Source organism: Episyrphus balteatus, chromosome 4 (assembly GCF_945859705.1).
Source record: "Episyrphus balteatus chromosome 4, idEpiBalt1.1, whole genome shotgun sequence".
NCBI lineage: Eukaryota > Metazoa > Arthropoda > Insecta > Diptera > Syrphidae > Episyrphus > Episyrphus balteatus.
In genome coordinates, this window is record NC_079137.1 from 31,995,065 (window position 1) to 32,012,160 (window position 17,096).

General features: G+C 30.4%; 3 protein-coding genes across 3 annotated transcripts; 1 reads left to right on the forward strand and 2 right to left on the reverse strand.

Moving 5' to 3' along the window:
* The first annotated feature begins 2,915 nt into the window (after positions 1 to 2,915).
* Positions 2,916 to 5,582, forward strand: LOC129919877 (cuticle protein 7). The gene is made up of 2 exons (XM_056000975.1): positions 2,916 to 3,123; positions 5,041 to 5,582. Exons 1-2 carry the CDS (start codon positions 3,073 to 3,075, stop codon positions 5,422 to 5,424), a joined length of 435 nt encoding a protein of 144 aa, XP_055856950.1. The 5' UTR covers positions 2,916 to 3,072; the 3' UTR covers positions 5,425 to 5,582.
* LOC129919878 (uncharacterized) lies at positions 3,154 to 4,022 on the reverse strand. The gene is made up of 4 exons (XM_056000976.1): positions 3,878 to 4,022; positions 3,745 to 3,804; positions 3,429 to 3,605; positions 3,154 to 3,362 (listed from the first exon to the last, which is right to left on the reverse strand). Exons 1-4 carry the CDS (start codon positions 3,879 to 3,881, stop codon positions 3,259 to 3,261), a joined length of 345 nt encoding a protein of 114 aa, XP_055856951.1. The 5' UTR covers positions 3,882 to 4,022; the 3' UTR covers positions 3,154 to 3,258.
* A 2,607-nt stretch (positions 5,583 to 8,189) lies between the features above and the next one.
* Positions 8,190 to 16,944, reverse strand: LOC129918601 (cyclic nucleotide-gated cation channel beta-3). The gene is made up of 9 exons (XM_055999223.1): positions 16,820 to 16,944; positions 14,325 to 14,376; positions 12,553 to 13,589; positions 11,914 to 12,496; positions 11,706 to 11,855; positions 11,559 to 11,643; positions 11,319 to 11,408; positions 9,246 to 9,500; positions 8,190 to 9,189 (listed from the first exon to the last, which is right to left on the reverse strand). The coding sequence occupies exons 2-9, from the start codon at positions 14,349 to 14,351 to the stop codon at positions 8,249 to 8,251; spliced, it is 3,168 nt and encodes a 1,055-aa protein (XP_055855198.1). The 5' UTR covers positions 14,352 to 14,376; positions 16,820 to 16,944; the 3' UTR covers positions 8,190 to 8,248.
* Positions 16,945 to 17,096: the final 152 nt, after the last annotated feature.

Below are 17,096 nucleotides of genomic sequence, written 5' to 3' on the forward strand. Positions count from 1 at the left end.
AGCAGTAAATTTTTTATCTGACACAATTAAACGCATGGAAAAAAAGTGAAGACAAACTTAGAAACGAATTTAAGCTAGATCGATCTGCGTACTAGACAAAGAAAACAATTAGGTAATATTACCGTTCATTTTTGTTAATGGTTTATTTATTAAAAAACAACGCACACAATTACGACAGCCAGATTTTATCTTCCATTTTCCGGGAAAAATTTAAGAATTTTATAAATTATAAAAACAACTCGATATTCCGCACTCAACTATGATTGAAAAAAAAAAACATCAAAAACAAAAGAAAAGCAAAATGGCAGACTTTTCAATGACAGCATTAAGACGTTTCTACGGCAATGATCTCTATTGGGAAAAATTCCTAGAATTCGGTACAACTTTTACCTTAGTATGAGGTTATATTTACTCAAATCAATAAAATATTATTTACTAGAAACGTGGAGTAAAAATAGTAATACACTTTTTTACTTGAAAGTATATTTTACTTTACATAAAGAAAATATTACTACAGGTAAAGTTTGTACTACTTTATTTTGTTCACTATAATTAACTTGTAAAAATTACTTTACAGAGCCACGAAATTCTCAATACGTAAGATAAGTTTTATTAAAAATCTAGGGCTTTTAACTTTAATTATCTTACTAGTCATTTGGGGTGAAAAATACTAGATTCATTTTTCTCCGTGTACACTTTGTATTTTTATAAAAATAATTGCCTTTTAAATTAATTTTTGTAAAATGGGTTTTTAACGTTTTTTTTCAACAAAAACTCATTTAATTCTAAGGGAAAAAAAATAATTTTTTACATTTAGTTTCCCGGATGACCAAAACCCATAAGCATTAAACATGTACTATTTAAGAAAACACTATTAGATTAATAGTATATGTATTTTAAGTTTATTTTTTATCGGCAACGAAAATAGAGCTTGAACCAAAACCTACTTTTCTAAAGGATTTTTGTGTGCTGGGTCCGAATCCGAAATCAAAATTTTACTAGTACGTCACGTTTTTTAAATACTTGAGTATAGACAGGTCAAAAACGCGTTTTTTGAGTACATTTGATGTCGAATTACATGACCGAAAATATTTTTTTTGCAAAACTACTTATGCAATCTCAAAACGCCATATTAAAACGTCCTGAGGTATTTACTTTTTTTCAAAATTATTTTTTTTCTGAAAGCTATTTAAAAAAGAAATTTATGATACATGTCCCAAAATCTTGATTTGTTTATATAAAGAAATAAATGGTTTTTTGAACCAAATTTCTGTTTGCATCTTCTGATTTAGACTTAAAAAAACACCATACTACGGAAAAATATATATTTTTGACTAAACATCAAAAATAACTAAATTGAAAATTAGTTTTTGAGACTTCATAGCGAATATAAAGTGATGAATATAGCTAAAAAACTAAACGTGATTGAATAAATCTGGAAACAGTTTTGAATTCAGCACACTAAAGTCAATTAAAATCACCAAGCAAAGTTCTTGCTCCCAACTTTTTTTTTGTTTTTTTGCCAACCAGTATGCTAACTTACCTTTTTAAATTTTTTTTTCTAAATTTAACACGGACAGGCAGTGCTCGGAAAAAAAGTCATGATTAAAACAGATACAATCTGTATTAAATTTAGCGGATTTCTGCATGGATTTTTTTCCAAGAATATGGCGTATACCATATTCCGTAAGCGGACAAATTTTCTCATATTCTTCTAAACAAGGAAAGAAGCTTTTTGAATTATAAGGTTAACATTGTTTTTAATTTAAAAATTAGAACTAACTCTGTTGTTCCCGTTGTTTTCAAATATTTTTTTTTAGATATATATTTTTAATTCGCACTCCTTCCTAAACAGGTACATCCTTCCACTCCCACGTCCCACCTTGCATTTGTTTCCTCTACTCTATAAGAATCCAATACATTAGGGTGGTGGTTCTCATCCGGGTCATGCAGTTGGATAGCCGACATCCGGTTGGAACTGTTGAGAAACAATTTCCCTAATTTGTTTAGATTTTTATTTCACTTCCTTCCTCCCCTGGATTTAACGTGGAATTTTCATGTAAATCATTTCCTTTATTTTTAATATAGGTAATTTTATATAAGATATATAATAAGATACGCGGATTGTACCGGGAGACTACGCAGAAAAATCAAAATCCGCAAAAATTAACGAATTTTTTGTCGCTATATTAATTTAGAGTTGATTGATGTCCATTCACCGTGGAATTTCGGAAAAAATCCATATAAGGATCATCTTAAAGAACATACATACATGGATATATCAAAAAATTATTTAACAAAAATTTGGTCCTTCTTTTAATTTATTAATTTTTTTTATTTTATTTTATTAATGAAAAACTGTATATCTAAAGTATCTAAGATAAATCAAACATTTAATCTCCTTTCGATGTTTTTAGGTTCTCTTCCAGTTCCAAGGAGTTATTTTTTAAAAACAAATTTTAAAGAATAGATAAACACTTTGTTTACCTAAATATTTGAATAACAATGTCTCTTGGCTAATATCTTAATTTATTTTCAATGTTAAGGCTACACTGCCCCACTGTGTGACAATACGACATAATGACACGCTGAGACATTTACAATGACCTCGAAACATTATGCCAATTACGTGTTCAATTTTATTTCTTTTTTCTTCTTTTTGACATAAAACCAAACCTGTGTGTGATAACACTCTTCGATATTCAAAAGAAAGAAAAAAAAATCTCCTCCTTCCACCAATTTTAACATAATAATACCAACCTTTACCGACTTTTTGAATAATGTTGATCGAAATTTCATTAGATAATTAATATAACAACAAAAGCAGAAAAAAAATCTGGTATAACCGGCACTGATACCAATATTTCCAAATTTCCCACTGATGAGCGGACAGATAGACTGATACAAGAAACCAAAAAAAGAAAAAAAAAAATTGCTGAAGATGAGTGCGGTGCTACCACGTGTATATAATAACTGTCCCGTGGTGTCCAGTACTCAGTTCAAAGTTTACCTCAATAGTGAACATCTATCTTGTTCGGGAGCCAAAAATTTAAATTTTCTTCTAAATCAATCATGTTCCGTTTCGTATTTGTTGTTTGCGCTTTGAGCGTCGTTTTTGCTGCTGTGAGTGAAATTTAATTAAAAATTACCAACTATTTTATTATTGCTAAAAATTTATTTATTCGAAATTTTGTTTAAACATTAAAGTGATAAAAAGTTATTGGAAAGTTAACAAAAGATAAAGAAAAAAAAAATTACTTAGGAACGCACACATTTTGGACGTTTTGTTGATTTATCCATATCGCACTTTTCAAATGAACTGCATTTTACATTACCACAATAGGTTCCAGCGCCACCAGAATCTTGTGGGAAAATTAAGCAACAATTTATAAAGTACATTCATATTGGTTTTGTTATCAAAAACTTACATTTGTCTTTGCTTCCAAAAGCACTCGATCCAGAATCAGATTTCGAAAGAGTATTTTGTTGTGCGCATGAGCGACCATTGCAAACATTTGGGCAGCACTTTCCTCCTATGCTACTGCATTCAGTATCTTGCAAGCATTTTGGAGTGCAATTTTGAACCTTGCTGAATGATGGGCATTCTGAAGTTTCAAATTTTTAAATATTAGAAACAAATAGTTGAACTTTTAAAACAACAAGACTTGTTTTTAATTATTCAATTTTATTAATTTTATTGTTTCTATAACAATTCTCTCTATTATTAAAGATATCAAAACTTACCTTGTGCACTTGCAATAGTGACGAATAGAGCAATTACTGCCAAACAAATTATAAGTTTCACTGAAATCATTTACATTTTAAAACGTGTCAATACTATTTTATGTTTATTTTTTACTTTATTATTCAAACTTACCCATTGTTACAAAATCGGTATACACGTCTTCTTACTTCAACTTTGTGCCACAGACTGCTTTAGTAGTTTGTTTGCTTTAATCCCTGACGGTTGATTTTTATAGAGACGCTGAATATGAACGTAGGCTTCCAATTATCTTATACAGTCTCTTGACTAAGCCCCGTAATGTGAACTCACCACCTTTACGCTGACTTGTTAATCTTATTTCTTCAAGTAAGTGAGGGCGAGGGTCTCGAGATAAACTAATAGAAAAAACCCGTTTAAGCGCCATCAGTTATTTCATTTATAACAATAAAAATAATAATAAGCTGTAGTTAAGTATTGTTTAATTTTTTGTTTATGTTTACAACAAACAAAAAAAAAAAGGTCGCCTTAAGGCCGAATAAGACAGTCTTCTATGTGGATGCTTCTAATCTGCGTTGAATCTTTTTTAAATTACAATAATATTGACGATACTACTTAAGTTCTCTTTTTTTTTTTCAAAATATGAACAAGTGAGAGTGAGAATGGACGTTAATTGAGGAGACTTTTAAAGTCTAGATAATAAACGGTGACCACAGATTTTAAGTGGATTCAGACTCAGTTTATAGTTAAATATGTGCAAGTCAATTAGTTATTTCTTGGAAATATATCAGTGTAGTTAATCATTTAAGATGTAAATATTGAAACTGATTGTTATTATTTCATAAAAAGATGAAAAAATTAATCACATTTAGATTTTTTTTCTTTATCGTGGTTCCATTGATCATTATAATTAAATTCAATATTTTTTATATTATCTTCTTATGAGAAACCTTATAAGTTATGAAATATTTAATAAAAATTCAGTTTTTTTTATTGTGGGATCAGTCAAACCTGATTAATTCAACTAAATTGGTGATTTGACTATGAAGTGACTGTACTGATGATTTATGAACTAACCACAATTAAATTCACAAGTTCGATTTACTGACTTAGTTAACTAGATTGGAAAAACTGGTCCTCAATTTTAAGATAAATAAAATATCTTTCCATAAAAATCGTAGTATTGAAACTTAACCTATGAATTGTAATTTTTCCTCACTCATTTTTTTCCCAAAACCCCTTAAAACTACTATGAACTCATCTTTATAAGAAAAACATTTTTGTATTTATAATTTTTTTTTTTTAATTTTTCCTTCCAGCCACAAAGGGAACTCAGCGCAGAAGCTAAAGCCGAGAAGGATGAACTCGAAAAATTCCAAAATGAAAACGCCCACTACTCCTTCGACTCAGCTGTCAATGATGATATCAACGATCAAGCCCTTCATCGTTCTGAAACTCGTGATGGAACTAAGGTAGAAGGACAATACTCATACAGTGATGGTTTTGTTCGTCGTACTGTTCATTATGTTGCCGATGAAAATGGTTACAGAATTGTCAAGGAAGATATGGAAGAAATTGGTGAAGGTCCAGTCTTCAATCCAAATGGACAAGCTGATGTTTCTGGTTCACAAATTGGACAATACTCCATTAAATTGGATCAAACTGACAATGAAAAACATTACAAAGAAGTCAAGTCACAATAAGTTGACTAAAGTAAAAAATACAAATTTATCTGTATTAGACTGAAATATTATTTTAGCTTGTAGCTGAATTGTAAGATTTATTATAAAAAAAACTGTTAAATTTGAATTACATATACATAAAAATAAACAAAGTACAGGTTTAACTGTTGAAAGTTAATTCAATGTACTGCATGTAACATCAAAAAAATTGGTATTTATTTATTTTATAAATTTTTGTTCTTACTTTTCTTCTGAGATCCATACTCTAGTCAATGTAGGTTTTTATATTTCTTGATTCCTAGTTAGCATTTCATTTCCGTACATTCATAATGAGTGTTTTGAACTTTCAAACTTTCAATGTATCATCACCCTACCCACCTTTCACATTCCCATTTTTTAAATCTATTTATTGATTCTTATTGATCGAAAAATTTGGTTGTCTTTAAAGTTGGTTTTCAGACGACTGTAATTTTACGTGATAACGTCATAAGAAAATTAAAAAAAATTTTTGAGCCAAAAAAAGCATTGGGCTGTCTTTTACAAAATGTTCAACGGTTTAACACACTATACAGGGTGACTCAAAAGTAACAGTCCAAACGAAATATTATGTTAAAATAACTACCTACATATATCAGTTTTATGTGAAGTTTCTAACAACCCCGACCTTAAACTAGTATTTCGCTTCCCCTGACTATAATCGTTTTCAGTTTTTTTTTATAATTCTTTCACTTAAACATTAATAATAGTTGGGAAAAATTAATTTATCAAAACATTTCTTATCTCGTACACCACGTCGCACAGTGTGGCCAATGGTATGAAAAGCTGGCAACATCGATGCATCGGCCACACTGTGCGTCGCTACAAATTAATTAACTGTTTAAAGTTTTTATAAAGCTCATTTTCAAACTAAAAAAAATTCGTATGGCGTTACACAGGTTTATTATTTTAAAAACTTACTCTGTTATTTTAGTTTTCAAAATAGTGAAACAGTTTTCAAAGTTGATCTTAAACGAAAGTTATTGCAATATGAACTCAACAACGAATTTTTTTCATTTGCTATATAAGTAAAATTTTCAAAAAGTCGTCGGGCCACCCTCTACTGTGGTTCCACATCCTATTGGTATCATACTGCTGAATACTACCTCCTATCTTATACAGAAGAGGGTGCTGATCGATATTGGAAAATTTTATTTTTTTGGAAAAATATAAAAATAAAAAAATGTTTCTTTTTTTTAAGTTAAAAAGTTGTTTTTGTTGTACTTATTCTGAAATAACATCAAAATAATAATTTCTGGCACCTTTTCCAAGTAAATTTAGTCAACATTTTTAGTACACAGACTATTTTTTGCACTTTTTGTTTATTAATTATTATAATTTATTATTGCTGACATTTTTTTTCGAAAAAAAAATATTTTATATGGTTTATAAAGACAAGCAAAACTTAAATAATATATTTACATACTTTTCAAAAAAAAAATTTTTTAAATCAAGATAACGTACAAAACCTGAAAATTGAGCTGTTATCAGCACCCTCTTCCGCTAAAGATAGCGAACTAAAATTTCACAACGTTAATGTTATAAATAAGTGAAACAAATTTAGCGGGTGGCCCGACCAAAAATTAAACTTATTTATTATCACTCTCAGGGGGTCACCATGGTGTATGAGGAATTTTTTTTAATTTAATTTTTGTTAACGTTTCAAATGGTTAGATTGGTAATGCAAAGTTATGCATATGATATGTAGCACTTAAGGACTAGTTTAGAAACATTAAAAAATGCTACAATTTCTCTTTTATAAAATGTAACTCTAACTATATGTCGGTAGATACTATGGGGCAAGTTAAGGATTCTTTAAAAAAAAATGGAACTCGCGATAACAATTTTACATGACATTAAGATGATGGAGGATGCCAAAAAATTGGCTCCGGCAATTCTGTCTGTCTGTCCGTCTGTAAGTACCTCGAGCTACAGCGTAAACTACTGAAGCGATTTACTTCAAACTTGGTAGTTAATAGTTTTGGGTGATTCTCTAGAGGAGAAATTGAAATTTTTTTAGGACCAAAAGCAACGCTACCTTTCATGTAATGTAAATAGAAAAGTTATTTTTTTTTTTAAGTAAAAGTAATATTAAAATTTTATAATAATTTCAAAAAATATTTCAATTTTTTTTTTTTGAAAAATCATGTTTTTGAAAACGGGTTATTGAAAAATTTCGAAATTTCATTTTTATTTGTAAATTAAATATTTCTTAAAAAAAAGCGTACCAACCTTTTTTTTGAAAAATGTTAGAAAATTTTTATATATAATTATTTTTTTTTAAACGGCACTTACGATTTTCAAAATTTTAAATAAAAGAAATCAGATGCCAAACTTTGTTTTGTGATCAAAATCATTAAAAATGGAGTTTCATTAATTATAAAAACCGATTATTATTTTATTTTTAAGTACATTATCGGAATTGTTTTAATAAAAGCTTTAAGATAAGAGCTACTATTACCATAAGAGCAAGTACGTGCGACCCAGTCGTGCATTTTATTTCGTATAATTTAAACTGGAGTTCATTTACCAAGTTTCAAAAGTATTGAATTTTACTCTCAAGGTGTTTTGGTGTTAGTTCCTAAGCCTCCCATTTTCTTAAAAAAATATCTTTCCAGCCTGATCAAATTCCCTTACCTTACCTACCTTTTTACATGGTGATTTATAATCATGAAATCTTAAATGGTATCTTATGAGCATTAAAAAGAAAATCACAAAACATATTTTTTAATATTTATTTCAATGTGCTTTTTTAACATTAAACAATTTAATTTGCTTTGCAAAAAAATAAAATATATATATATAAAATTTACATTTCATTGTGCACAGTGACGTCACATTCTCCACTTAAGGAGCTACTACTACTATTCGATATTATAAGTGCTTTTTCGGAATCGGTAAGATTTATGAATTTATTCTTGTTCTTAAGTTCGATTTGTATTAATGAAAGAAGATCTGGAGATTTGGGTCGTTTTTCATTTAAAATCGAAAAACTATTTTGTGGAGTTTCCTCGATTGTTGCAGGTGCAGGTACTTCAACAGGTACTGCAGCTGCAACTGCAACTGGAGCTGGTTCGACTGGATGTTCTTTTTCCTTGTTCTCTGATCTTCTTTGGAGTCGTTTTGATCCTTTTGTGATCAACATTACAGCTGGAGATTCATGAGATAGAGCTTGGATAACTGTCTTAAGGAGTTTTGGTGGTGTTTCAGGTGTTTTCGGATTGCCAATAACTACATCCGCTTGCATAGCACTTCTTCGGGCTTCTTCGCGCTCTCGAGCAGCATTCTTACGCATAAGACTTCTTGCTCGTTTCTTGAGAATAGCTTGTGCATTTGGATAGTAGACTATCACTTCATTCAAATCTGACTTTGAGAGAACAAATAAATTTGCATAACCTTTGGATCGGACATCTGCTGTACGTCGATCGGCTCCATTTATACCAAGCAAACTGATCTCTCCAAAAACAGAACCCTCTGAGAGTGTGGCAAGAACGATTTCGTTGTTAGGACCGCCCATTACTTGAACTTGCCCCAACTTAATTATATACATTTCACGACCAACTTCACCTTTGCGACACACATAATCGCCTGGAAGGAAAGTAACTGCCCGTAGCTTTAGCACCAAATCTCTCAGAAGTGCCTCTTCACAATCGGCAAAAAGTTGAACTTTTGATAAAGTTTGAATGTGCACAGAGATAGCGATGTCGGTTTTTAGATTTATTGGAAGTGAATCTAATATGTTGCTTTCATCTATGAGGAATTTTAGTGAGTATCGATTTAATGGAAGGTCAATATTAAAAACTTACCCAATGTTCTCTGTTGATCCCACGTGAACTTAAACCACATTTTAACTCTTCTCTGGACTTCGTTTGGTAGATTTAATCTTCTCATATATTCAAGTGTTTCATCTTCAAGCTGGCGATATTCGTTTTTGTTTCGAGTTGCTGTTGAGATGATATCACGGATTTGACCAATAAGCAAGGCAAATACAAACACTCCCATCAGCCAAGCAGCAGTCATGAATACATATTCACCTTCCCTTTCAGGTTTTGGATTTTTTCCTAATAGAAACATTATAATGAAAAGCAAAACAAAAGATCGGTAATATTCTCAACATAAAAAAAAAAATATATTCTTTTACAAAACCAAAAGGATGAAAATTGAGAATTTGGTGGGTTTGGCTTGAAAACTATTTTTCTTTTAATTCTTATTCTATATGAGCTAGAAGCTCATTGGCAATAGCTTTTTATATTTACTTGTTACATTTTGGTTAATTCACCAGGCAGTTACATAATTCGATTCATTTAAAAACATTTATTTAAATCGACTTTTCAAAAAGATAGTACCACCTTTAAATAAACAGATTGCCTTGTTGAGCAGTTTTTAAAAGATATTAAAATTAAAATCAACCATTAAAAAGGGTTTCCATACAGACTTCTCAATTTTTATAGAGTAAATCTTCTTAAAATTTAAGTAAAACTTCATTTATTTTTTATCTTGTCTGTCTTTATCTGTCGGAAATTAGATTCTACTTCGGAAACAAAAAATAAATATTTTTTAAACCGTTATTTAGGTACTTGCTATTGAAACGTTTTATTGATTTCTGACTTTATCATGAACGACCTGACCGGTTTCAATTAAAATTTTTTTATCACAAGTGAAACGCCACAAAACAACAAGTAATTAATCAAAACAGACCTAGAGCCTACGAAGAAGAACAAATTAACTTAATTAAAAAATTGAGGAAAATTCTTAAAAGTATCAATTTTGCAGTAATCTGTTTTTTTTTTTTCAAAACAGATTGATAAATTTACAGAATGGCATTTTAATGACTCTTAAAAAAAATAAAAAATTCAATAATCTTTTCTAAACAAGAAATCTAATGATATACATAGGTACCTACTTAACTTGGAGGTAAAATCTTTTTGGTTATTTTAAAAATAACTTTAAAAACTTTTTTACCTTTCTTTTAAAATAAATGATAAAAGTATTCTTTTATGAATGCTTTAAAAACGTTTTACAAGTTTTAAGCAACTTTTAACTTAAGAGCAAGAACGTTCGATCTAGTTTTGCCTTTAAGTTTAAGAGCAATGTTTTTTAAGTTTTGTAACTTTGGACAGAAAAATCGCCGTAGCCTCAAAAATATTATCTGCACAGAAAAATTATGTACACTCACATCAAAATTATATTGCCAAAAACTTTGATCTCTAAAATTTTCTTTAAATATAATGGAGAGTGAATAAATTGGGCCTTAGAGATATAAGCCAGTTTGCGCTTTAAATAAGACGTATTTCAACAGGGAAGGCTTTTCGAACACTTTTCTTTTATATATCTGAAAAAATTAGCATTTCCGTATTTTGTTCCACAAAATGCCTTTTTTTACTCGTCATTCCTGTACTATAATAATCAGTCGGCTCAAAGACTAATTTTAAAATTATTTTCCATTATTTTCAATGCTGATTGATGAAATGTAAGTAAAAGTCACTTAACAATATTGTTGAAAGCAAGACTGGAAAGAAAATACTAAAAACTGTTTTGCATCTCGAGTATCTCGGAAACAAACGGGCCAACGATTGTGTTAGCTTGAAAGCCCTTTAATGTCGAAATTTGGATGATTTAAGTTGGCACTTTTGTTAGGTATGTAAAATGAAATTGTTTCTCATGTTTTTAAAGTTAAGCGAAACCATACCCAATCACATCCCAAAAAATTTGTGTTTCGAAAAAATTCAATTTGATGACATTTTTTGACTTAACAATACTATATGTACAGGTATACTAAAAATATTGGGATACCAAATTATACTGTTTTTTTTTTTTTTAATCTTAAACCTTAATCAATCACATACCCACATTAATTCGTTTAAACAAAATATCCTTACCTATTGATGTGGCAGTTTTGGTTGCAAATGCGAAACATCTAACATATGGATGACCTTTTCCACTAAACACCCAACGATTTACTCCAAGACCTGAAAATTATGTTAAATACACAAAAGTTAATAAAAAAAAGAAACACACATAAATCAATATTTATCAAAGAAGATAGTTGCAACGTTTCTAATTAGCAAATCAATCATACACAATTTAGCAACGATAATACGACAAAACGACTAGATTACCTTGATACGAACTATACGCATAATACGAACAAGCTGTAAGATGTATCATATAAAGCATGTAGGTCAGTGTCTTTGCGACTCGAACCTATATAAAAGTGAAATTCATTCATGAGTATTCGATTTATTTAACTTTGCTGAATAGCTTACAAAGTGTGGTGATGAGATGACACGATCGAGTAGCTTGAAGACTTCCCAGAAACTTTGAATTTTCAAGAATCTTGGAAAACGCCAATAAACTGCACTAGTTCCGAATTGGAAATATAATAAGTCCAATGGCAGAAGAGATAGAAGATCAAGCTGTAAAAGAAAATGAATTAACAAATCGTTTTGAAAAAACTTTTAAGCTTTTATATACCTTGAACTGAAGCTTTCGCATGTAATTCTTTCGCGTGAGGTTTTTATTCTTTACCCAAAAACCTTCGAAAAGATACATTACTCGATGCTTGAAGAATATCACATCCAAAAGGTAAATAAGATCAGCACAAAAGTCACATATAAGCCAAGCGTTTGTATTTTCTGGGGTTTGAAAGGGGAATGTGGACCGCAGAGGGATAACCCAGGCATTATACAGAAAGCTTATGGAGACAACACATAACCAGGAGATATAGATTTTTCCTTGTGGATCGAGAGTTTTTTCGTCGTTGTTACTGCCACAAAGGCTTGAGCAGAGCCATAGACTGGACTGGGGATTATCTGCTTCAAACTGACTTCGATGGCTTCGGTTTAAAATTTTGATGTTTGAATGGTTATCACCTTTGTTTGGTTGCTTTGTAATGGATACTGGTGCCGAAGGTGGTGGGGGAGATGGAGAGCTGGCACTGCTTGAAGGTGTTGGAGGAAGCTCCAATCGAGATTTTACCTTATTTGCCCGAGCAGTAAATCTTCGAACCAAATGGCGAACTTGGTCTCGCAGAAACTGTTGACCATCAGAATCAAGACTATAAAAAATAACAAAAAGTGTAAATAGTAGAACGAAGTTTTTATAAAATCTCACCTTCCAGGAGTTGATCTATCTATGGTATTAGTTTGGGCATCATTGTTATCCACAACTACAAGTTCACTATCTAATATGTTTTCCGGTGTTTCGGCTGTATTCTTCTCTTCATTAGGCAAGTCGGGAGACTCATTGTAACAAATTTGCACATCTCTCTCGTCACAGTCAATTTCTTCAACAACCTCATTCTCCATAGGTTGTGATAAGTTATCGTCAGTCTCCTCCGGAAATGTAACCTCTTGAGCTACTTTTCTAGCTTCTATCATAAGAGGTCTGCCCGAATCTTCATACTCCTCAAATGGAACCTGTCCCGGCAACAGACATTCATTCAAAACCTTTCGAACACTCTCAGGACTGACAAGAGGTTTTTCATTTTCATACTGTAGAATATGTTTGACCAAAGCATGAGTACTCTCAATATTCGAAGCGTTTTGTTCAGCTTCCAGGCATCCAATCTTTCCATTTCGAAAGTAAAGCTTTGAGTTCAAGAACCTCGGACTTCCCGGCTTAGATCTCTTGGTTTTGAAAGAGTTTATTTTGTATGTTATACCCCTTTGTGAATTCTTTCTCGAAGTTGCAGGGGTCTTTTTCAATGGACTAGGTGTTTTGTTTTCCTTATTCGGACTTGAGATCTCACCAGATTTTCTACGTTGTTTTTCTTCTAGCTTTCGGCGTTTCTCACGCGCATAGAGTTCTCTATCACGTTCTTTCTCCCTGCGAATAATATTTTCCGTTACAGTGAGGAAATCTTCAATTTCTTTAATGTCCTTGGAAATTTCTTCCAAACTCTTTCGAACGGATGCTTCTTTTTCACTTGGTGATGAATATTTTATCTCAAAACCTTTAGAATTTATGACATTTCTCATAAATGGATGGCGTTCCAAAGTATCCGAAAACATTGGGGAAATGGGTCTATTAACACGTGTGGGTGGTGGGGAGGTCATCTTGCGGGCAGCCTTACGAAAATCTTCGTAAGGGAAATTCTCCAAAATATTTGGCGATGACTTTAACAAATACTCTGACTCGCAGCCAAAAGGCTATTCAAAGAATATGTACATTTAATTAAATAAATTGAATTATTTTACGATTAAACGTTAATCCAAACACATTGCTCAGTGCTACGATACTAAGACCCATCGTCGATTCTGTATAATTTCAACTGAACTGATACAACTAACTAAAATTCATTGACCATTTGCAAATTTCTGGATAAACAACATAGATATAGCTTACAGGCGTTTGTAGTTTGAATGCCATTAAATGACTCTCGTCACGTCGGTCGTCGTTGCTGCTGGCTGAAGCATACGCCTTTGGAATACCAATTTAATTGAACGTAGGCTTAAACAGTATTATTATTGAATCCGAAGATAATTCATCACAAAGCCGTTGACAAAAAAGTATTACAAGGGGGCTTGAAAATTTGTGCTTTACATTGCCTCTAAGGCTTTGCATTAACATAATCTGATAAGTTAGCCTTTAATTTATTAGTTACAAAATATATTAGAATCTTACAAAAATTTCGATATTTTCCCATGAGGAAAAGATTTTGGGACCCAAGAAAAGAATGTTTAAAAAAATAAAGTTAAAAAAATAAAATCTTTATGGGGTACCTACATACATACATGAGTACCACAAAAAAATTTTTTAAGCTACGGCCTTGTACACCAGGTGTATAAATCTTATTTTGAATATCGATCATGGGTCTTGGTAGTCGTAGTATTTAGTACTTAAGGATATTTAAATAACTTGTCTCCAAGGACAATGTTACTCACCTTTCGCAATAATCCAACTTTATCCATGGACCCTGATTTTGTTTATGATTTTCTATTTTTGGAAATAATAATATATATGTACCTTGTACCTATTATTGAATAGTAAAGAATGTTTATAAATTATTTTTATTTACGATCAAATTTATTTATTTATAAGATGAACATCGAACAGCTATTGTGTGTTCAGTAATTCTTGTTAATAAATAAATTTGTTTAAGGAAAACACATTTTTTTCAATAATGTTTTTGTTTGTGAAGTATATTTTCGAATGAAATTTTTACTTTAAAAAAATTAGCTATCAAAAGACTCATAAAAAAGGGTACAACAAGCTCAAAATTAAGGTTTAGATCTCGTGTATTTTAAATAATTAAAAAAAAAATAGTAGGTAATAAAACTTAAATCTATGCAGAAACATTGAATAATTATATTTATATAGAAATGACACCGGGAAAAAAATCTGCTATGAATGAGAATTGCCTCCACAGTCGCCTTACATGATTGTATGTTCGATACCCAAAAATCCCCGAAAAAAACTTTTTGGTTACTTAGTAACAAAAACTATTTTTTTATTTGTTTTGTGTTAAATTTTTTTTGGTTTATTTTTTGATTTAGCAATATTTTTAATAATAAACAGAATTTAAGAAGCTGAAGAAATTTTTGATTCTTATTTGAAAGGATTTTGTTTTTCTTTATGTTGTTAACACTGACTGACGACAAAGAACATGAAATTTTTGGTCAATTATTGTATGCAAGTATCGATTTGGGTGTGTTGGTACCTAAGCCAACGTTTTAATTCACATTATCTACACGTTGTCTACGTGCACTGTGGCGTATACGTGCTATTTTTTTTTTTAATTTATTTATTGCTAATGGTTGAACAAGCTAGAGATGTAGGTTCATGTAATCTGGCAATATGACAGATTATTTTAAAGTATTTTATAATGCTCAATGGAACGAGAATTTATAAGACCAGTCTAGAAAAATTGTGTGATTTTTAAACCGCATTTTACCCAACTAAGAGAACGCCCACTTATGAACTTATGTAACTCTGAACTCAAACTCAACTTAAAGCTTGTATACCTATTAAACTGACCCATATAAAAAAAACCAAACTTAATTTGAAACTTTGCAAAAAAAGCTAGGAAAGAACAAAGTGACATTGTATTAATTTATTCTTACAAAAAAAAAATATTATGTCTTTTAAAATAACACACTGTGGTCTAATCATAAAAGCACAGGGCAGAGCAGGGATGTATATTGTACGTATAGTTTTTACCAATTTGGAAAAATTTAATTTTTTTCAAAACGGCTACTAAAATTTTGATTGAAAAAATGTATTTACCTTTTCTTTATATATTTGTTTTTTTTATATATTTGGAGTTGTATGTACTTAACTGAACCAAAAGCAATTAATTTGAATGTTAGTAAAAGTAGATTTACCTTTCAGAATTGAAGAAAGACCTAATTTTAGTAATCAAAAGACAAACTTCATATTTTAATTTTTTTGTCTTAATTAACATTTTCCTACAATTAAAGGAAAAACAAATCAATTTTAATTATCTAACCTAAGCAAAGCAAATACGAACCCATTATTATTTTTTTTTTTTTTTAATAAACAACATGTCAATGCAAAAAAATACAGTTTAAATAAAGCAATGAATACGAAAAACTTCAGATAAATCTAAGGAACATTTTCCTAAACGAAACTTAAATACTTAAGTTGAACATAAGCCACTTACAATCTGCATTACTTATCGTTATCAGTTATTAATAGTTCTTAACAAAGGTAGTATGTTACAGTACGTAAACAAAGAGAAAATTAATCGATTTATTATGCATATAAATTTGAAGCACTTTAGTGCAAACTAAGTGAAACGACCTTCGTTATAATGACTTTGACTTGTCACTTCTAAGTTCGTCCTTGTTAACGTCTCAATTTTTGCGTGCGGATATTGTAACCAAAAAAAAAAATTTTTTTAAATCACTTTAGCTATGTTCGTTGGCCTCATTTTGTAAAATAACAAATTTCCAGCCTGAAAAACTATTAAAAAATTGTAAAATTGTAATTTTGGACCAATTTAGTAAAGCCTTTAAGTTAGTTAACTTTAACAGTACCACTTTAAGATACCTACAACAAAATTTATAAATAGAATCGCTTGATACTTTCATCATAGGTACTTCAGACTTTGAAACAATCACCAAGTTCAATGGAAGTTATTATCGATTATCCAAAATGAATTGTAACCAATTTTATTGACTTAGAAAGAACTTTAAACTATGTTGATATTAAAAAAAGTTACTAAAATTCAATTTTCTTAGAATAGAACTAGGCATTATATTTTAATTATTGTAAAATGCAATAAAAACGTTGTGAAATATGTGAAATAGTTTCTGAATTCATGCTAGATATGGGGCGAACATATGTTTGAGAATTATTTGGGAAATTTCGACTCAATTAAACTGAATTCTTCATACAAAACTTGACCAAAACTTACGGGACTGAATAACTAAGAATAAACACTTTAATCCAAACAAAGAACCGACTAAAATTTCTTATTTTTTAACTCGAGAATTTTCTGCGATTTCACCTCCATGATTGGATTAACACATTTGACAGATTTTTCTACACAGCTGTTAAGGAACACTCCTTTACGCATGTCCTTAAAAGGCACATTAGTGTTGGAAACAAATACAATGATAACACAATCAACTGGTGGATTTTGTGTTGATAACAACAAAATACTGTTTTTTTTTCGTTATCTCTCCAGGGAC